This window comes from Sebastes fasciatus, chromosome 19 (assembly GCF_043250625.1).
Source record: "Sebastes fasciatus isolate fSebFas1 chromosome 19, fSebFas1.pri, whole genome shotgun sequence".
Classification (NCBI taxonomy): domain Eukaryota; kingdom Metazoa; phylum Chordata; class Actinopteri; order Perciformes; family Sebastidae; genus Sebastes; species Sebastes fasciatus.
In genome coordinates, this window is record NC_133813.1 from 5,417,334 (window position 1) to 5,440,359 (window position 23,026).

General features: G+C 38.3%; 2 protein-coding genes across 5 annotated transcripts in view; one reads left to right on the top strand and one right to left on the bottom strand.

Annotated features, from left to right (window-relative positions):
• Positions 1–1,050: 1,050 nt before the first annotated feature.
• Positions 1,051–11,235, bottom strand: LOC141757035 (MOB kinase activator 1B). The gene is made up of 6 exons (XM_074617196.1): positions 10,898–11,235; positions 8,702–8,868; positions 6,119–6,212; positions 4,989–5,122; positions 3,266–3,429; positions 1,051–3,136 (listed from the first exon to the last, which is right to left on the bottom strand). The coding sequence occupies exons 1-6, from the start codon at positions 10,909–10,911 to the stop codon at positions 3,059–3,061; spliced, it is 651 nt and encodes a 216-aa protein (XP_074473297.1). The 5' UTR covers positions 10,912–11,235; the 3' UTR covers positions 1,051–3,058.
• Positions 11,236–13,810: 2,575 nt separating this feature from the next.
• Positions 13,811–23,026, top strand: part of tnpo1 (transportin 1) — a 28,792-nt gene continuing 19,576 nt past the window's right edge. For 2 of the 4 annotated variants that reach the window (XR_012591771.1, XM_074618790.1), the window contains exons 1-5: positions 13,811–13,967; positions 14,078–14,193; positions 16,732–16,807; positions 18,028–18,177; positions 18,759–18,865. Coding sequence is in view for 3 of the 4 variants with exons in the window: in XM_074618790.1 (XP_074474891.1) it covers positions 14,089–14,193; positions 16,732–16,807; positions 18,028–18,177; positions 18,759–18,865 (438 nt within the window). In the remaining variant the exon portion in view is untranslated. Of the gene's footprint in view, positions 13,968–14,074; positions 14,194–16,731; positions 16,808–18,027; positions 18,178–18,758; positions 18,866–23,026 lie in introns of all 4 variants that reach the window. The other 2 variants (XM_074618791.1, XM_074618792.1) reach the window with 2 other exon arrangements.

Sequence of the window (23,026 nt, forward strand, 5' to 3'; positions counted from 1 at the left end):
TGTTCTTAATATGCCTGTATATGTTCTTAATATGCCTGTATATATTCTTAACATGCCTGGATAACCTGCTGCTGTAAAACAAGAATTTCCCAATTTGGGATCAATAATGTAAATCTATCTATCTAGCTATCTATCTATCATATTCTGCAGAATGGTCACTGTCATAGTGTTGTATTATTACATTGGGTACTTTTAATAATGCATCATGTATTTTGCATTGCAAAACCCCCTATGATAACTTATGATTGAGGTTCTCATAGGGGGGCAGTGAGTATCGCGAGAGTCTTTGCAGAGTTCAGATCAGATTTCTCAATTTGCGGGCTACCTTATAGACACGACCGCACCAGGCTGCTCTGTTTTTGTGTGTTGCCCCCAGTGGTGGAAAGAAGTATTTAAACTATTTACTGTAAAATCAATCAATTATAAGTTAGCATTAGCAACAGTAAAAATACATATTTAGTACCTCATTTAATTTAATTTAAAAGAAAAACTGTAACTTGCACTTTTCTAATATATAGTTTGTCATTGTACAGTGTTGTATTATTACATTGTTAAGTCCTTTTATCTATAATAATGCATCATATTTTTTGTATGTAAAATCCTAATACGAAACGTAACTAGTACAGCTGTTTAATAAATGTAGTGAAGTAACAAGTACAATATTTTCCTCTGAAATGTAGTGGAATAGGAGTATAATGAAGCATAACATTTACATACTGTCTTCAAGTACCTCAAAGTCATACATTAATTGAGTAAATGTATTAAGTTACTTTCCACCACTGCATTTACCAAGTCAAAATACCATATCCAACAAGTTATGAATACTCTACCACAAGTAAAAAAATGCAATGAAAATTTTACCCAAGTAAAAAGTATTGCAAACAAAATGTACTTATTGAAGTTGCCAGTTGAAGTGGATCTAATTGTTATTGCTTTATATACTTTGAGTTAGTTTAATCTGTAACAATGCATTATATTTTATAAACTATTTATATGTTTTGTATGTAAAATCTTAATGTGTGTCACGCTACATGGTAAACATACAATTCATTCAAAGAGTCAAGACCACCTTTATTTGCCTTGTAAACAGCATAAATCAATTCAGTAGCATTGAAAACCCCTACCAAGCCATTATTTACAAACATGTCATCAATTATTACAGTCAAGGAGGAACAACTGTAGGCAATAGGCTATGTTATGGGCATTTCATAAGGATGAGATGCTTTCAGGATGACTGATTTTCTATTACATTTTCAGATATCTGGTGAGCAGTAACATTCATAATAGTTAGCTAAGGAAGTGGAAAAAGATACTCAACAATTAAAACAAACAATATTTTAATATCCAAAATGGGGGGGGAGGGGAAGCAGCCTCTAAAAAGACTCAAATGCATTCTTTAAACCAAAAGCTACCACTCCATGCGCGCTGAAAAAGTATCTTTAAGACAGGTCTAACCCTCAGTATTTACATGTGTGCATTGAAGCATTACACCTCTCTGACAAATTATATATAAAGATATATAAAATGTTCATCTCGCTGTTTTTTCAAACCAAACTCGAAAGAGAATTCTATTTCTATCATACACCAGGAAATGAATATTAGATAAAGTATAAATGAGCCAACCAGTAACCCTTTTAGTGTTGTGTCAAATATTGCATAGTAAACTACACTTTGAGATTGGGAAGGGTACATGCATCTGCCGTCTGAAGCACAGCAACAAACAACTCCGACCATACAAAAGCATAAGAAATCTCACTTGTGCCTCAGAGCCAATTTCAGAGGAGGTTAAGCAATTCAACATTCATTTGGGGGGAAATATGAGGGAGGAAATAAACTATGATCAGTCACATGATACAGCTTCCCACAAAGCACGGTCTATGCAGAATAAACATTCAGGCAAAAGAGGTCAGGAAAATTGTTGAAAGTGCTTTATGGCTAGTGAGATAACAAGGGATGCAGCAGAATCCAATTGTATTTTTTAACAGTGAAGGTTGTGACTTTAAACACAGGTTTCTACTTTCTATTTTATATACAATTTAAGGTTTTAGATCCCTTGAAGACTTTTCCTAAAATTTGTTTCTATTCAAGTTTTTGAGGGAAACAACTAGTACACAGGAAAACGCTAAAGGTTTAGTTCGTTTTTATTCCCTGCTACAACATGACAATATATCTAGCCTCACTTCTATTTCCTTCAACACATTCATTTATCATAACCTGCACAGAACACTTGGTAAAGACACTTTCTAACTAAATAAGGAGTGTGGTTTTGAAAAGGGGAAAATATGTATAAACGGGGCGTAAGAGGGAATTAAGAACCACAGAAACTTAAAGGGGAGGTGGCGTGGAAAATTTAATGTTGTGTCAATCAAGTCAGTGGTATATGGCCTTTTATCTTCTGACAGCTCTCACTGTTGATATAGGGCAATTATGAGCCATGCGAGGCACTTAGGATTATTTTGTATTGACAGATGTGGGCTCTTACAGATGTGAAAAGTAGCACACCGCAACCCAGATCCTTCTATGTAGATTAATGAATAAAATAAACTGCGGTGAAATTGGCTTAAAAGGCTGGCTTCAATTCTTGCCACAACACCAACAAAGCCTCTCCTATAATAATACAGCACCTTTGCTTACACACTATTCTTCCCTGCAGGTGAGTTAGAAATGGGAATCTAAGAGCATGGAAATGTCTCGTGTTGACATAAATCCAAGTGAAAAACCAAAAAAGGAAGTCTGTGCAGTATAATAGAAAACTAATGAACATATATGTCTATATTATCCTAAATGTAAGCCATGACTGAATACTGGGGATCTTTCCAGACAGCTAAAACCATTTTTCTCCAATATGCTAATCTGTGTTTTGTTCAATTAAGTGTGTAATCCCTGATAGCATTAGTCCTGGTGCCTTAAACCTATCAAGACCCGTCCTTTCTTCCTGGCCTTATTAAAAACATTTCCCCAAATGGAAATATAGTATATACTGCATACATACAGCCAGGGTGGGGTGGGTATCTGTGCAAAAACTAGAAGACCAATAAAATAAGGAATACATTGCTATTTATCTATCCTTGGTGGTCAGTTTTTCAATCAGCTCCTGTAGTGGGACCAGCTCTTTCCTGTCGATGAGGTTGAACTCCTGAAAAAGACAAAGGTAAAGGAGCAAACACGATCAGATTATCCGCTGTATGCTACTTTCTTTATTGCTAATATACAGCAAGTGAACAAACACATTAAACTCAATATACAAATGTGAGAGATTCTTTACCTGAACGAAAAAGATGAAGTGTTTGAACGAGGTGTTGAGGTGGGCCTCCTCTTGCAGCTGCATCACGGAGTCAAAGTGCTGGTGGTAGATATGAGCGTAGACCCTGAACAGGCGCTTCAGAATGGTCTTCGCCACTGACATAAAGTTTCGCTTAAAGGGGACACCTTGGGAACAAGAGGGCAAGAATAAAAGTTATTCAGATTCACATCAAACATGCGACCAAAAGGCCCTGACACACCAAGTCGACGGTCGGTGAGCGTCCGTCGACCTGGTTTTTGCGGTGTATCCTGCACTGTTGGCTCTAGTCAGAGGTTTTCAGCCGATTCAGCATGTTGAATCGGAGCTTGTCGGTGAGAGAAATCACTCTGATTGGCTGTTCAGCTTAAACTAATCAGTGCACGAGTAGAGAAACAGTCTTTGCAGTGTGTTCAAATGCATCTTGTCAGTCAAGACAAAGGCGGCGTGAGGCGACGCAACAGTCGGCCTTCATCGCTGCTAGTTCTTTGATGTCGGCTTGGTGTGTCTGGGCCTTAAGATATAGATAATACTTGATGGTAAAGGGATCCTTAGGATTTTTGCAGTCTAAAAAACGCCCAAATATTGTATTTATTTTACAAACTGTGCTTTGGTTTCTTCAGGCATATCTTAAATATAAAGAATGCACTGTGAGGATCAATCACTCAAACTGTGCATGACTTCTTTTTTTTAATTACCTCTTGCTACAAAGCTCGATAAGCCCCAAAAGGTCAGAGTGATGAAGGCAGATGCAGCTACACGTTGTTCTCTGGACCGCAAATGTCTTCACAGGCAGGCCACAGCACGATTTAAGGGAAGTGCAAACAATCAATGAGTGCAACACGGAACCGCCTCACGGTAACAACGCGTTCATGCGCTGTTAGGACATTTTGATGTTGCTACAACAGCACTGCTCTCTGCACATCAGGTGTGTTGTGCAGTTGATTCAGTGAAGGGGAGTACAGGAGCCTGGTGGAGAGCTTCTTCCCACAGTGAACACAGAGCTACAGTACAACTCCACATCAATTATTCAAAAAGAAGCTGGTGACTGACAGGACAAGAAGTTCTTGATTAAAAGCTACCACCTAGGGCTGGACATGCACATGACCTACTCTTCTAAGTACTTCACTTTTTCATCTCGGCACCAAACTTGACTACTCCAGGAATATTAATCATTCATAGGTAGGGGAGGTTGAGGTCAAAAATATTAAAAGGTACCCAGTGGAGTTTGGTTTTTAGTTTTATTTGAGATGGTGAGATCCTGAGACAAAATGAATACCAGTAATAATAGTCATAGTCAATCTAGTCATTGTGGAAAACTCCTCACACCTTCAGTCATTGGCTCCTTCCACTTAGATGTACTAAAGGATAGATGAGACATATTTGTGCTGGCTGCCACCCAACTCTATTAAGGCTCCACCCTAGACAGCACATGCCTCTGCTAGTTGGGAGGTTGAGAGAACTGTGTAAGTTTCTATGTGAACTCAATTGTCCTCTACATTGTGATGCTGCTGCCAGCCTTTTCTTTCTGCATTGAAGTTGCCTTTCATACTGGCCATTTCATTTCATTATAAATGTCACTTCTATTTAAAAGTTTAAGAAGTGTGTGCTAATTTGTAAATAATAGTAATAATACATATTTAAAACACACATGCAAAGAAGAGATGGTTTTGACAGGATGGAGAAAAAGAAAAGACACAAAGCATACCGATCTTTGAAGGGAAAAGTGTCTCATCATCGAGCTGGTCCTGCACCCAGGTCATGAGGTAATCAATATACTTGGGAGCAGAGCATTTGATGGGCTTCTTGATGTTGGTTCCATCTGCCCAATGGTACTCATACCTACAGGAAATATAGATGACAAACATTAGATTATGAAAACATTTATGGATTCCATCTAGCTTCATTCACCGCTGACAGCATTTAATGTACAACAAAATGGTATTTCAGATTTCATTTTCAGCAAGTCACCAAACACATCATATGGACCCTTTGAACCTTTCAATCTTTAGCTGAGTTTCCACCAAAAGTTCCCGGGACTTTTAGTCCCTAGCCCGCCTGTTTCATCTAAAAAACACGCTGGAGAAAAATTCTTTGTCTCACTGCGACGATATTTACTGATGCACATTGAATGTAATGAATGAAATGCAGAGGAGGAAAATTAAACTAAGAGTGTCTGTCTCCATCAGAAAATAACTTTTCTTTCTCTCATTCACAGCACCGCTGCGCTACATCTATCTCCTATCCGTTTGACATCTCAATCTCTCTCTCCGTTTTTCTCCGTCTTTTGTTAAATGAGTCAGGAAGCCGACAGTAGAGCCTAACTTTACTTTTAATGTTATCAAACAAAGAGAAATGCTCTCCCCTCGTCCTAAATTGATACTAGAGTACTTCCTTATTTATGAATGAAGCGGAACAGTTGAAGCAGTAGTGCTGTGTGTGCATGTTTCACCAATCACTGACAGTGACCTGGGCTTTTATTGGGGGTAAAAAGGCCCTGGAAAATGTCCTTAATTTAGAACCTGGTCCCTGTAATCGAAACACAATGAGTTCCTCAAAAGGTTTTTAGTTCCGGGGGAAAGTACCTGCGTTGGAAACTTAAATCTTGTGAGCTCAGTTTCCCCTACGAGATACCAGCATGATAAACACTGAGACAACGATAACAAGTGTGCTGCATTTTGAATTAGAATTACTGTCACGTTTGATGTCAATTGCTGCAAGTTATTTTGTCCCACTGGCAACCCCTCTTCTCCACGCCCTGTTGAGCCTCGACAGTGCAAAGCTTGTGGGTTGGTTTTACGAGACTACAAACTTACAGACTGACAATGATAAACTTACTTTGGACCAGCAGACATGACTGGACAGCTTTCCTCTGTGCAAAAATCTGTGATGGTGCCATACAGCATGTTGATCTGGTTGAAGAAATCCACAGCTGGAAAAAAAAAAAAAAAAAGCAAAAAGAACATATTTGAATCAAGTGTACATGAGACCAAACACCTTTTGTGCCAGCACAAACAGCTGGCATCAAGATTCCCCCCACAGCCCTTTACCCACCCCACTTCACTGCCCCAGTCCAAACTGTAAACCAGTGCACACTCCAGTTATCTGGAACAAATTGTGTTATCGCTCATTCCCAGGGGCGTAGCGCCAACTTTGGCTTTCCATCAGTTGGAGAGATCCATTTAAAGAGTTGGCAGCGTTGGCGTTGGTGCTCCATTTGCTAATCTCGAAGGAAAAATACATATTGAACAGCTGATATGTGCGGTCCTATTTAAGGAGACACCGGTTCTCTTTTATGTTTGATTATGTTTACTCAGTCTCCAATAAAGATATTTTTGTCCAAAGCGTTTATATTCATAGCCGGGTCAAGGCTTGATAATAACTTACGTGAATACATATTTGACACTGTTGATTTTAGAGCCTTCAACATGGTTCTGGTCAAAAGCTGGAAGCCCTCACTACTGTTTATGCCACTAAAGCAGTTGAAGTTAGATGTGATGCTCATGACAAGTGAGGGGGAGCAGATTAGAGGTACTCTCAATAATACAAAACCTAAAATATTAAACTTTTTATTGTTCGTCTATGTCGTGTGATTCAGATGCTTCATAAAATGACACGCGTAACCACTGGGAAAAACATAAAGAAATCAGGTCCGTCGCTTCTGCCACGCTCTCAACTGGTCACCGCGTTCACTTTGCCATGACAGGTGCCAACGCCATCGTCACCATGAAAGATTTCCAGAGGGCCGAGATTAGACCGACATACAGTAGAGCAGCTGTATGCAAAGAAACAGCTGCAGAACGTCGGAGATGCTCAGGTGATACAGAATAAACTGCTGGCGTTGTTCAGCCATGATAAAGTGGCAAAACACTTCTAACTTCCCTTTATTGTGAAAGATAAAACATCTCGTGTAGCACTGACGAACATCCATCCATTTCCGCTAACCTTTTATGAAACTAGAATACTACAATACAAGTATTGCAATGATGTAGCCAACTTACTTAAAGGGTAACTTCAGTATTTTTCAACCTGGACCCTATTTTCCCATGTTTTTGTGTCTACGTGACTGATGGGGACAACACTTTTTGAAACTGGTCCAGTATAGAGAGAGAAAGCTGCAGCCACCAGCCTCTAAACGAGCTGTAATGTAATCATTTGAGGCAACCTGGCACTGTCAGGTTACGTCCACTAAAAGTGCTTTTTTTTTGTCACTGACAGGCTCAGATTGTAAAAAAGGAAAAGACCTTTCAGAGAAATAAAAGCTTTTTCTGACCTTTCGCTTGATCTGGTCTGTTTGTTATTGTGTTTCGCTCAGAGAAGCCTCACTCTGAAATCTCGCGTCACATCCACATTGTGGAAATCATCTAAATATTCAGCCATGACATTGAAAATCTTTCAGATAACACTAAGCTACGCTTTCTGTACTCCAACACAACAAACTCTGACAACACGAGTGTCCCGCGGCACTCCTCTCTCCAACTCTTATCACATTTCCATCGTTGTCTCTTCTGGCAACGAGTCCCATGACACAATGACAAACAGGAAGCGAAAGGTAAGAAAAACATTTAATTCCTCTGTAGGGTTCTTTCCATAATGCTGTCAGACACTTATAATAACAATCTGAGCATGTCAGTGGCAAAAACAAGCACCTTCAGTGGACGTAAACTGACGGAGCCAGGTTGCCCCAAATGATAACAGCTTGTTTAGCGGCTGCAACGTTCTCCCTCAATACTGGAGCAATTTCAAAAAGTGTTGTCCCCATCACTCACTTAGACACAAAAACATGGGAAAATAGGGTGAGAACCATGCAGTGCATCAACTGCAATTAACTTAAAAAGACTCACATGACAGCATAGCAGTCAAATAAAAAACTATTTTTAGGTTAATGATGCATTCACTCCCATATTTTGTGATCTGCATTAAACCAATGTAAAATCCTGATCCCTTTACGTTATTACTGTAGTATAATGACTTTAAATAAAAGCTCAATTCAACTGTTAACACGCTGAGACACTGAACATCTTAAACCCTAAAAGGCACTCGCGCCAGGCGAGAGGAAATTAAGCTTCTACTGACCGGCCATTCGTCTCCATTTAGAGGAAAGTAAACACGGCTCTCACAGCACAGACAATAAAGTCTATTTAACATTCACAGTGGTTTTTCCAGCATGAATGCACATGGTCTTTAGAGGGAATGCCAAGATCTTACACCCTGATAGTTCACTCTCAACTGATTCTTGATGTGGACTAATTGCGATCTCAGTAACAGGACTACTGAGAAGCATGCAAGTTTAAAAACTACGTGGATATACAGTATAAAAACAATATAGGTATGTGAAGGTGAAGTCACTCTGCCAGGAAACTGAATCTAAAAAGGGTGTATCAAGGAAGCGGGGGAAAAAAAGGTAAAACTGGTGCTTACTGTTGACTGCGACCCACTCGTTTAAGTCTTCACCCTCGGGCAACATGACTGCCATGCGCAGGTTTCCACTTCCCAGTGTAGCCTCTGCATGTTTCAACAGCTCGTACTGATGAGAACCCTCCGGGATGTTCTTCTTGGGCTTGAACGTCTTGGATGAACGGTTTCCACTGTGAGTCACATTTCAAAGAGGAAGAGAAACAGTGTGATAAATAATGAGGTAGTCAGATATGATGACAAATCATGAGTTTACAGAGCCCCTAGGAGAGGGATTTTTACTAACAAAAAGTCAAGCTCCTCTTAAAAAGCTAACGAAAGAGTTGAGCTCTCGTTGAGTTGGTGTGTTTGGCAGAATCAGAGTGAGCACCAGAACAGTATGTCTCTCTGAGTGTAATGAGGCCATTTGGAGCGGTACTGTATTCAATCCCTCTCACTGCCCCATTAAACAAGAATTTGAGTCATCACAACACGGTAGGTCACACACACTATAACAGTATGTACTTTAATTAGAGTATTAACATCTATTAATACCAATCTGTATCAAAACCCTACAACATTTTATGAAAATATGAAATTACACCCATTTTAATAGGGCAAGAGAAAACGATCCTTTTGTTACAGAGCAGTGGTTGAATCAAATACCCAGGTCTGACATGTGTTTATGATCAAATCAATCATTAGGAATCTAATCAAATGTATCTCTGCATAATGGAAATTATGATATAAAAGAAGGCTTTTCTAGTGGTACATATGTAATAAAGTGGAAATGTCAGAAGTTTGAAACAAGTTCAAAACTTAGTGTTACATAAATTAAATAGCCTAACTTAAGAGTGAAAATTGCTGCCCTATTTGGTCATTTTTAGAGGATTGAGTGTTGTTGTTTTTCATCTTCTTCCATTTTACCTAAAAACACTCCCATCCTCACCCAGAGGGCACATTTAATGTCACCCCTCCACCCTGATCTCATCAACAAACAGGCCTTTTGTGTAGCTAGCTAAATATCAAAGACACAATCGTGTCCCTTTAATCAAATATTGGGTCGTTTTATGGTCAAATTAGCATTAAATCATTAGGAATCTAATCAAATCTATATCTGCCTAATGGAAATGATGATAGTTAAACAATAAAAGAAGGCTTTTCTAGTGGTACTTATGTTATAGGAAATGTCCGAAGTTTGAAACAAGTTCAAAACTTAGTGTTATATAAATCAAATAACCTAACTTAGAGTGAAAATTGGTGCCCTATATAGTAGTTTTTAGGGGTGTTGAGTGTCATCTTCTTCCATTTTGACCTAAAAACACTCCCATCCTCACCCAGAGGGCACATTTAATGTCACCCCTCCTCCCTGATCTCATCAACAAACAGGCCTTTTGTGTAGATAGCTAAATATCAAAGACACAATCTTGTCCCTTTAATCACATATTGGGTCATTTTATGGTCAAATTAGCATTAAATCATTAGGTATCTAATCAAATGACTCTCTGCCTAATGGAAATGATGACAATAAAAGAAGGCTTTTCTAGTGGTACTTGTGTTATAAAATGTAAAGGAAATGTCAGAAGTTTGAAACAAGTTCAAAACTCAGTGTTACATAAATGAAGTAGCCTAACTTAGAGTGAAAATTGGTGTCCTATATAGTAGTTTATAGGGGATTGAGTGTCATCTTCTTCCATTTGTACCTAAAAACACTCCCATCCTCACCAGAGGGCACATTTAATGTCACCCCTCCTCCCTGATTTCATCAACAAACAGACCTTTTGTGTAGCTAGGTAAATATCAACAACACAATCTTACCCCTTTAATCAAATAATTGGGTCACAGATTGATTGGTGGTGTCACATAAAGGCTAGATTAGCTCCTGGTAACTGATTGTTCAGACCAGCAAATATCCAAGCCAGACTAAGAACCTCTGTTAAAATCTACTCTAAATTGATACAATATATGTTTAAGTTTAAAGGCAGATCATCATACTGGTACAAACTATCAATACTGATGTTAATAATCATAAATATCTAGATAAATCAATGTGAATAACATCAGATATTCAGAGGTGAGTCCAGCAAGTAGTCATAGCCCATATTATGCTATCCTTAGCTTGCTAGCTGTGTTAACACCAACTCTAGTGATATTTCTCTAATAAAAAGATAATGTGACGTGACAAGACAAGATAAGCATTCATGATAGACAAATAATACTCACAAAAAGAAGCTCATGTTTCCTTTGGAGGGTAGAAAACCTCTCTCTCTTGGTAAACAAGCTAACAAGCAGAGAGGACTGAAGAAGGCTGAGACCAAAAAGAGGATTGTTAGTGTTAAAACTCTGAAGTGTCACTCCTCCTCAGCTCTTCTCTGTCTTCCTTGTGTCTTCCTTGTGGTATAATCCAACAGACCTATAACTGTGAGAGCCTGACTAACAGCATCTACACGTCCGTATGGAGGAAAACACATGAATTAGTGTGGAGAAGCTGTTCCACTGTGTGCTGCTCTGTACGCTGAGAGGCAGCAGCGTACTGGAGGTAATGACCAACTTCTTCATGTGACGTTCGAAGGCAGATCAGACGCATTGATGTGGTGTGCTGCCACCTGGTGGAAGGAAATGGTCAACACTACTGCTTCTCAATTTCAGCTGGAGAATTTTATTTTTTTTTATTGAAGAAAATTAATTTACAAACATTAAAGGGACTGTTTGTAACTTTTTACATGTAAAAATCTACCGGGTCGGTGTCCCATGCGCGCTTGCGTGTGGCTACGCTGTTCAGACCGCTCCTCTGCTCCGCTGCCTGCTTGTCTTCACTCACACAACGCGCGCATTCTCGCTCCACCTCACGTTCAGGCGTGCACACTCCACACTGCAGAAGAGTTAGTTTAGCTCTGAGAATATCTAGTGAATGTACAGTGGACGTTTGTGCAGAAATATAATGCTGCAGCTCCTCCAGACCAACAGAGGTTTCCCGTGTCTTGTGAAGTGACGGGGCTCCGCAGCGAGAAACGTTATCGTCTCTGACCGGGTGCCGGTGTCTCCCCCCGTTCCCTCCGGCTGCGGTTGGGAGACGATAACGTTTCTCTTCCTGCTTCAGCCCCGGAGGCTGAAGCAGCGGTGCTGAAGCAGGAAAAGCCAACACTGACACAATAAACAACACGCGCGCATGCACGTCTAGGGGTGGAGCGAGAACGCGCGCGTTGTGTGAGTGAAGACATGCAGGCAGAGGAGCGGTCTGAACAGCGTAGCCACACGCGAGCGCGCATGTGACACCGACCCGGTATATTTATACTTGTAAAAAGTTACAAACAGTCCATTTAAACTATAATTTCAATTGAATTCCGAGAAAAGGGGAGGACACATACTTAAACAATCCAAAGAATTAAAATGAAATAAAGTAAAATAAATAGATAAATAAATTTAAATGAAAATAAATATGTGGTGAAAGGTCAGAGGTCAGGGAGGGGAAGTGTGTGGAAGGGTGTGTGTTGTATGAGTGTGTGTATGTGCTTAGAGAGATGACCTGGGTCAGGAAGACAGAGATACAAGTATGATCCAGGATATATAAAAATATTCAGATCACCAATCACTGTATTAGTATGGTCATGGCAGGGCTCCACCTTTTAATAAATGTGTCTTTTTGAAGTCTTAGGGAATAGGTTATTTGTTCCATGTGGTACATTTCCCATACCATCTCAATCATTAATTGTATGTTTGGGGCTCAGGTTTTAGCCACTTAATTGTGATGCATTTAATTGCTGCTGTTAGCAATATTTGCAAGAGATATGTTTTGGCTGTCAATGTTTTTTTAATGGGTTTTTAGTTAGATGCCTGAATTAAGTCTGTGGTTTTAATGTTTTGTTCTTTTTTTTAAGGGAAACACTATTTAACGTGGGAACAGACTTCAACATAACACCTGTCTAACACGAGCAACCACTAGATGACTCTGTTTTACTGAAAAACTTGAACACAACAGCGACATCACGAGGGTTCAAGCAGGCCGTGCTGCTTTCAACGCTTGTCGGAAATATATGTTAGTTTTAGGCTGAACCTTTGCTGTCCTTCTCCCTTTCTCCTCTTTCTCGCAGCTCTCTGACAGAAAAAGTGTTTGAGAACGTATGTTGCTCAATGTATTGATTAACGTACAAATATGGTGTACAAATATGGAACACCAAAATACATGTTATCAAGAGCTTGTTATCCTTAGAACATTTTAAAAGGAAATTATCATCACATTTAATTAATGATATCTAATTATCTTTTTATATGTTTAGATACATTTTCTTTTTTTGTAGTGTTTTTTGTTATTGTTTTTATTGGATTGTTTTACACTGTTTGGTTAGGTTTTTTTCTGCACATTTTGTGTACTTCTTGTTGTTGTTTAACTTTTGTTGTATTTTTAAAATTATGGTAGTTTAGATCTTTCTTCCTTTTTTTTGTTATTGTTTTTTTCTCCTGGGGTTGATGGGAGGGTCCTTTGTATAAGCCTGTGGCTTCTTGACCTCTCCTGACACATTTTTTTTTTTTTTGTCATTGTCTGGATTTTGTGCAGTTTTATATATGTGCAAATAAATAAATAAATACAAAATAAATAAATAAAACAGTAAATATATATATATATATATATATATATATATATCCCATAAAGTAGAAAAAAACATTATTCCAAAGAGAAATAATACAATATAGCTAATTATAAATATTTAAAAAGATAATTATACAAATGCTAAATAAAACATGAAGGTATATATAGGCTACATTATGAAATGTTGGGTGTCAGTTTTGACCAAAACATATTGAGTCTTAAAAAATGTGTTTTAATCAATGTGAAAAATGGCTGAATATGAATTATTATCTTTAATGCCCTTTATCTCAAAAGTAATGTTTCATGACAGTCGAACTTTGAAAGAGTATATACTATCGAATATTTGGCGTAGAAAGATAATCTTGGTATTGCCATAAAGCTGAGACTTTCCTCTTTACAGAAAGACAAAATGTGTTTCGGGGTCAAAGTAACTCAAAATGATGGAGCAGGTCATAACACAGGTCAATGCAGTGTTTAGCTTTAAACTGTAAGAAGACCTGGATAGCACTAGGACCCCGCAGCCGTGTGTCAGCTGATGGACGCAGCCAGATATATGCGTCTCGTTGCCCGCAGCTTTTTCAGCTTGTTGCGAAAACGGATGTTCAGCTGTAACAGTTACAGGCCCATGTCTGCAAACCAAGACACACGGTCACATTTCAACACAAAGTCCGCTTCACTCGAGCACCTCTTCTAGGTCAACACAAGGTAAGAACATCTATGTATCTAAAATCAGCCTATGTGTCGTGTTAACGTTGTCCTCTCTTGTCGAGGTGAGCCGTTTGAAGGTGTTAATGTTGTGTCTTTATCCGCAGCAGCAGCAGCAAAGATGGAGTGTGAGTGGAAGCCAGACGAGCAGGGACTTCAACAGATATTACAGCTGCTCAAAGAGTCGCAGTCTCCAGATACGTCCACGCAGAGATCCGTCCAACAAGTATCCTTTTCTTTAAAGCCAGATATGGTGTTATAACACATGTTTTTGTTAGTTGTTACTGCTTAATACATGTGAGTTGGACTCAACAGGCTAGCTGTAGCTACCTGGGTGGTGGTGACCGTTACAGGCAGGTACGCAGGTGCTGACTGGTTGGTTTGTCTCTGATAAGCTCAGCATGCTAGAAAAGCAGGCCCTGAATTACTCATGTCTGGGGCATTTATAACATTAGAGATTGGTGTATTGTGAATCAGAATCAGTAAGTGTAAGAGGTATACACTAGGAATTTGCTTTGGTTTTGTTGGTGCAAATAAGCAGTATAATAACAAAAGAATAGATTAAAAACGTTAGAATAAAATAAGAATTAAAAAAAAAAATGATAGTGCAAGGTTAATATAACAGTTTGCTACTCCAGCAGTTAATCCCCTCAATATATACACCCTTCACTTTGCATTATGCTCCAGATTAGCACACACAAAAAATAATAATCAGTTTATAACATTATATTTATTTTATATTTGAGTATTAGATATAATTTTATATGTGCAATATCATCAATTATATGTTTCCAAATCAAACAGATAAAATCCTGTGTGTTGTAATGATTCTGTGATAATTGTTATTATTGATGATAGAAAAGTGTCATCATACATAAAAACATTTTTTCATTTATTTTGCACAATTTGAGATTACACAATCATATAAAAAAATAATAATAATCAGTTTATAACATGATATTAATTTTCACATTTGAGTATTAGATATAATTTTACATGTGCAATATCAGAAATTATATGTTTCTAAACCAGAGTTTGAACGTTGAGTTAAAATTCTGTGTTGTAATGATTCTGTAATGATAATTGCTATTATTGATGATAGAAAAGTGTCACCATACATACAAACATTTCTTTATTTATTTTGCACAACTTGAGACTTCACAAAAAAACAGATACAAAAATACATAATATACAGTGCAGGACAAGGCAGAAGCCTCCACCTAAATAGTGTTACAATTTCACAATGTTATAGAGAAAATAAGATTAATCTTAAGCCATTTATAACATTAGAGATCGGTGTATTATGCCAGGTTAATACAACAGTTCTCTACTCCAGCAGTTAATCCCCTCCATATACACCTTCACTTTGCATTATGCTCCAGACCAGCACACACAAAATAATAATAATCAGTTTATAACATGATATTAATTTTACATTTGAGTATTAGATATAATTTTACATGTGCAATATCAGAAATTATATGTTTCCAAATCCAGCAGACACTTGTTGAGGTAAAATCCTGTGTTAATGTCATGATTCTGTAATGATAATTATTATTATTGATGATAGAAAAGTGTCACCATACATACAAACATTTGTTTTATTTATTTTGCACAACTTGAGACTACACAATCATGACAGACAAAAAAATACATAATATACAGTGTAGGAAGAGGCAGGATCCTCCACCTAAATAGTGTTATACAGAAAATGTTATAAAGAAAACAAGATTAATATACAGAAATAATATGATAATAATTAATAGTGATGACAAACAATTAGGACAAGATGTACAGTATATAATAACAACAATAAATATATAAAAAAAGACAAGAAATGTGTGTGAACACATCAGTCTCCAAAGAAATGTCTGAGTGTTGCACTAAAATTTATACTCTAAACTTATGTGCACAGACCATGGTACATAAGCATTAAAATTACTGGTTTTCATAAATGCTCTAGCGTCCAAAAAATGTGCAATTCTCTAGTCACAAGGCAATGAAAAAAAAGACATTTGGAAATCTATTCAAATCTAATCAGAGGTGTTAAATTAAAATGTAAATCCTCTGACAAATTAACTTGATTAGCATTAAACACAAAGGAAAAATTAAAACCTGGATGCTGCTACATTTATTCCAGCTTTCAATGTCACATTTGCTCCATCACACTCCACAGATAACTGTTTGGATCATTTGACATTAAAACTAGATATGAAATGCAGTGGGACTCGCAAAACCAGACATGAAAGCTGTCTGGAAGATGTGTGGTTGTGGTTTAGTAATTACAGATGTGTAACAGTTAAAGTGCAATATAAATCAGCACTGTTGTCACCGCATACTTTTTGTCTTGGAGAACAATTAGTAGCTCCATGCTGCTAGCCCTTATGTCTTTTGTCTGGCTGCATGCTGATCCTAAATGATGCCGCTTATGTAATGCTTCATATGCGCCGCCACATTAACTCGTAGACGAGCTGCTGCTATAGCCCTCAATACGCCATCTGTCTGGGTACGTACAGTATTCAGTCCCGTCATATGACATATTTATGACCCCCATCAACCACACACACACACACACACACACACACACACACCATTATACTGTTACATTACACCACCACTTGCCCATATAATCGTTTGCCCTTTCTATATATCTTCAGATGATATTGATACCATGTAACAGACTGCAGTGCTAATATGCTCCTAACCTTGTAACATGCAATACGTACACAGTTAGTACCTTGTCTTCCTCAACCACTTTTCCCAGAGACTTGAGCAGCTGAACCAGTATCCAGACTTTAACAACTATTTGATATTCGTTTTGACCAAGTTAAAATCAGAAGGTAAGCTCTCCGTCTGTCTGTGTCAGTGTGTCCTTTTGTTGTGTCTGTGCTGTGTTCCTAGATCATCCGACGGTACTGGACAGCGCGTACGTCAGACATGTCATTTTTATGTAACTGCCGAGTGACAGTTCTGTTTGGCCGTGACTCGGGTGACCCAATGGCATCTTTGCCACAGATGATGTGGCACTCTGAATATGGGTCACTCTAAATTTAAACCTAATTCCTGGCAACACTCAACTCTTGGCTTGACTGTCGGCACAGTAGATGACCGAAATGTTAAGTGGTGTTAAGACTTTTTAGGATGCTGTTGCACTATTGCTCCCAGTTCAGATGCAACAAGTCACAAATATTTAAAAATCAATAGAATAATAAGTCCAGCTATTAGTTAGTTACAAATTTATAAGGAAAATATATTCTGTCAAAGTTAATCCGATAACGCGATTAAGATATGCTAGAAATCCTAATGAATCCATCGGTACCAACCATGTCATACTAGCTTTTCACGAAAGAAATTAAAGAAAGCTCCAAACTTGCACTAAATTCTGGCAAGGAAAAACTGTCATGATCATTTCCAAAGGGGTCCCTTGACCTCTGACCTCAAGATATGTGAATGTAAATGGGTTCTATGGATACCCACGAGTCCCCCTTTACAGACATGCCCACTTTATAATAATCACATGCAGTTTGGAGCAAGTCATAGTCAAGTCAGCACACTGACACACTGACAGCTGTTGTTGTCTGTTGGGCTGCAGTTTGCCATGTTATGATTTGAGCATATTGTTTTATGCTAAATGCAGTACCTGTGAGGGTTTCTGGACAATATCTGTCATTGTTTTATGTTGATAATTGATTCATAATAATAAATATAAACATACATTTGTATAAAGCAGCATATTTGCCCACTCCCATGTTGATAAGAGTATTAAATACGCGATTAACTGCACAATCATGCGATTAATCACGATGAAATGTTTTAATCGATTGACAGCTCTAGTTAGTAATTAGTGTTTCATATGAATATTCCTTGTTACCATCCGTCATTTCAGTATCTAGTTTTGCTCTTTGCATTTTCCCAGTTAGAGCAAAACTGTGTTTACGTTCTGCTGCTTGCATGCTTGGTTGAAAGAAAAAGAATCTGAAGACAGTAAGATCCTGTGATCAACTAAAATGTTATTTTATAATTCATTTATCTGTCTTGTCTCCATCCCCCCCCTTCCAAGATGAACCAACGCGGTCCCTGAGTGGGTTGATACTGAAGAACAATGTGAAAGCCCACTATCAGAACTTCCCTAATGGCGTGTCTGATTTCATCAAGAGCGAGTGCCTCCAAAACATCGGAGACTCCTCCCCCCTCATCCGGGCCACTGTGGGTAAGTTACATCCTCTGGAGTCCACTGAGTGTGATGGCTTTGCCTTTTAAGATGCTACGTGAAATGATGATCACTCATCATAACTGGCGTGTTCATATTTACAACAGAAAAATACCCACCCTAGTATTGTAGTGTAGGACTGTTAAAAGCAGTTTCTTGGGGATGTACGTACCTTGCGTTATTTGTCCCTCGTCGTTCTCTGGTGGTGTACATTTGTTTATTTGCTGACACAACATACTGTCACATTGAACCCACAGCTGAGTACATCAAAGCAGGTTAAAGGATAGTGAGAATACCAATGCAATAAATTACAAATCATAATTGCAAAATGTCTTCTGGATTGAACATTGAATATTGATTACATATCATGACATTTTGTTTTTGTGACAATGTTAACTGAATGCATATTTACATGGAGCATATCCCTACAAATGGATTATAAACGCATATTGTGAGTCTGCATTTGAGTGATTCTTGCGTATATTCTTGGATTTGTTTTAATCACTAGGAAAGCAGTGTGTGTGCATTCTTAGTAGTTTAGTCACCCCGGTGTCACTAATGGTAAATCCTTCCTGTCACAGGTATCCTCATCACCACCATCGCCTCCAAGGGAGAGCTACAAAACTGGCCGGAGCTTTTACCTAAACTCTGCCTGCTGTTGGATTCTGAGGACTACAACACATGTGAGGTGAGGATAAACACGCAAAGAGCATTAAATATAAGGAAGAAATCACTGGATTTGATAAATGCTGCAGCATCTAACAATCTATAACAAATAAATAACAAATAAATGCAAAAATAAATAGATACATTTAAATAAAAGGGAAAATTAAACAGAAGAGTAAATAAATAAATAAGGGAATTAATACAAAGGTAGATGAATAAATAAAAAAGCAAATTAAAACAGAAATGTCAATTTATGTCACATTTTACTAATTAATTAATGGCTACATTTATTTTTAATATTATGTTTGCTACATTTATTGACATATTTATTCATCGTGTCATTTATTTATTTATTTTTGATTTTAGCAGGTTCTGTCCTCTATATAAATATGGATGTAAAATTGAATATATATAAATATGTATCCCCTTTCACTGCACTGGGAATTGTCAGGATTTGTCCAGTATATTTGGCAGTATATATTGGCAGTATATGGCAGTATATTTTAGAGATTACCCATGGCTTTATGTGGATATGATGGTAATGCTATTGTTGTATTATAGGGAGCTGGCGGTACATTTGGTTTCTTAAATATTATTAAGTTCTTCTTTTTGTCATAGCTGTGTGTGTGATTGTACATTTGTGATCATTATAGCGCTCTTGTGCAGTAAGTAGGCCTGTCTGGGCACACAGCGCTGCCTGTCTGTTTATTTGTTTATTTATTTATCGGGGAAAGGGAGGAGAGCTGGGTCAGCTATAATAAAGCAGCATCTGGATAGCATCCTGCTGGCCAGATGAGCTAAAGGCAGCCTCACAGCTGGAGCTGCAGCCACAACTGCAGATTATTCAACATGGAATCATTTATTCTCTTTCTATCCTTTTAACCAGAAAACCATTATGACCTCATTTCCTGACTTGACGCACATCATCACTCAGAATAGCTTTTTTAATGTGCAAAAAAAACACAGCGTTGTTCTGTTTTATACTGCGAGTTTGTTATAGTCCATCATTACCGAGAACGGCCGTGCTTGTCACATTTTTTAATACCGTTATCTCAAGATCACAAGTTAATTAAGTTGTTATCTCAAGAAAACAAGCTTTGTTATCCCGAGATAATGAACTCGTTATCATGAGAAAACAAAAGGACGTTACCTCTTATTACTTAATGTTTAGGTCAAAATAGCTGACGGTAAATGCATTAGATCCAGCTGACGGTGAACGACCTGGTGAAGTTAGCGGAAGGATACACGCGTGACTACGTCCGTTTTTCAAAATAAGGTGTTAGCAAGGATACAAAATACATATATGGAAATCAGATTAAATTGATTATATTCAGAAGAAGTATAAGGGCGCCTTCACAAGCCAACATTTAGTCAGCTTTAATCAAACTCTGGTGCGGTTCGTTTAGGTGGTTGTCAACGCAGTATTGGTACTCTGGTGTGGACCAAAACTACCGGGCCAAGACCGCTTGCGAGAGGTGGTCTCGAACCGTTTCCAAGTGAATCAAAGCGCCGGCTGCCTGTGCGGGCATTTGTTGAGATGGGCACAGGTAAACGACAGGTTAGCGGATTGACCTGATCTGCAGAAGTCTGATGATGTTTGCTTGACATCTGGGCCAAAGAGAACATACAGAATATGCTAAATCAAGTCCATGAAAATAGTGATGTTTATAAAGATAAACTGGGGGAGAAGGGATTCTTGCCGAGTCAAATTGAAAAACCTTTGACGGCATCAAAGTCTGCGATTCCCTGCAATTCCCTGAAGTAGCAGTTCTCGTGACGAAAACATAAATTCGCACCTCAGTAAACGCCCCTCAGCTACTTATTTTTTTTATTTGGTCCGCTTTGATTTGTGCACTGTGAAACCAAACCAGACTTAATAGAAAATTGAAAGTATCAATTTAACTCTGATTCAGACTATGGCTTGTGAAAGCGCCTTAAAACATACCTGTGTCCTTAGTAAATTAAAAACAAAATACCACTAAATTGTGAAGGAAATGTTATTCTTCTTTGATTTTTGGTTGCTTGAAGAAATTAAATGAATATTTCCTGACACTGACATGATACATTTGAGTATCTCTGACTACATACAGACACTAAATCAGACATTTTCACCGTGTCAATTTAGAGATATTCCAAAATAAAAGTCCCATATTTGTAATGGCATTAAAAAAGAACTGCAAGCACGGCGGTTCTCGTCTTCTACAGTGTTATACTCGTCAGTACTTGATTGCATCAAGTAGAAGTGCTTGACGTCCTGAGTTCTTGATCACATCAGCTACAGTTACCACATTGAAATGGTGGATTTTTTTGCAACGAAAATTACAATGCAGTAGCTTGTAGTGGGTGTCGGATCATCTGATCTGTGTAGTGGTGCCGCACCCATACTCACATTAACTCCTTGGTCGTTAATGTGCTGTGGGCGCATGTGCCTGTGACATCAGCCGCTGTAGGGAAGGTGGATACATTACACTGGAGAACACACACATGTTAAACTGTCACGTAAATGCAGCTGTGTTGAAGGGCAGGACATGGCAGGATTACTCATCACCCCTTGCAGCAGAAAGGTCCATATATATTTCACTGTATTATCTGTAATTTAAGGAAGAGGTGTGACAGAAAAATGGCTCTCCTCGTGGCACCACAGCCGGCCGGCCTCTCTTTATAAAGCTCATTCAGAAGCTGAGATTTAGGTCAGCTATTTACTGCAGAGGATCTTGGAAGTGTATGTGTGTGTGTACAAGGCTTAACACTGAACAGCGACCAAATGCAGCAACTCCTCATAAGGCTCACTATGATTTTGAAAAGCAGCTTGGAGGCTGGAAAGCTTCTTAGCGCCTGATGTTGAAGATGGTTAAGTTGGTGCTGGATGAAAAAAGTGTCTTCTAATCTTATGATAAAAGATGCAAAATATATATTTATACAGTATACGCTTGTTCTGCACTTTATATCCAACGTCATCATGGTAGGGACTGCCATTGGTCTTTTTTATGCTGTTTCTATCAAGTGTTATTTACAGCCTGACTGAACCACCGGTGTGGCTATATGCTGGAGTAATGGCTGTGGTGAATGTTCCAAGTAATGTTAATGGCAGTAATGATACCTAGAAATTGATTTAACTTTTACAAGAGGTGAGGTTTTAGATTTAAAGGGGCAATAAATATCGGCTGTTGGCACACCAGATAGGTGTTTTGTGAAGCTGAGCTTGTTTTATAATGTAGGAAGTGGAGAATATTGGACCTAAAATATATGGAGCTGCTATCATATCACTTAAGGTAATGTTTTATTATATACTGTACACTGCAGGACACTGTACCTGCAACCTTGTGGCATTTGTGTCAGGTGGAACTGAGTGTTGAGACACTTATTCACAGAGGTTTCTCCTTGATCTACCGTGGCTTGTGTTGTACCTCATTTGTACGTTGCTTTGGTAACAATCCAAATTAATATAATGTATTAGACTGAGCGTTTACTACACTTTATGCACGTTGGCTTGGAAAATTAGTTATAGTTTGTTGTTCTTGCTTAAACATATTTTATTTAAGTTAAAACGTATGTCAGAGTCTGCAGATGTGCAAAAACCAGGATGGACGCTAGAGACAGCAAATATCCATGATGTGCCAAACACATTTTTTTAAGGTGCTGACTGTTGCCATAGAGACCCTTAAATAATCCACACCATTACTGCCACCCGCACTTTGTTATCTATTTTGGGAATATGTTTGATGACTGCCAGTGTACGGTTTCGGAGCAGTGTGCAACGAGAAACGTGTGAATGCATGTTGGCCTTGGTCCGTTTGATCAGTCGGACACATGTCCTCTGTGTTGTGCATTTACACTATATGTCACTGTACGCCAGATGATCCTCATCACTCATGAGGATCATCACAATGCCTGCTGGTGTCGGGCGGATAAGAGAGGGTTGCATACGTGGTATAATTGGAGGGTGTATCGTATAATGTATACTCTGTTATCTTAAGTCAGTGGTATTTCATTGTCTTTTTTTTTAGGGCTGACCTGAATGCTTCTAAGCTTCAAAGCTTTGACTGTTGCCATAGTAATCGACCTCCAAATCAGTATTCAAATGCTTGTTGTTTTTGTTTTGTAATAAACTATGTAATAATAATGTATAAATCCCAAAACAGCCCATAAACATTATTCATTATTCAGATTCAGCATTAATTAT

Bases quoted from the DNA above. Each gene is read 5' to 3' on its own strand.
- LOC141757035 (XM_074617196.1), bottom strand. The intron at 3,430-4,988 runs GTATGCTTTGTG...CTTGTTCCCAAG, and splicing joins ACTTTTCCCTTCAAAGATCG to GTGTCCCCTTTAAGCGAAAC. The intron at 3,137-3,265 runs GTAAAGAATCTC...TGTCTTTTTCAG, and splicing joins ACTTCATCTTTTTCGTTCAG to GAGTTCAACCTCATCGACAG.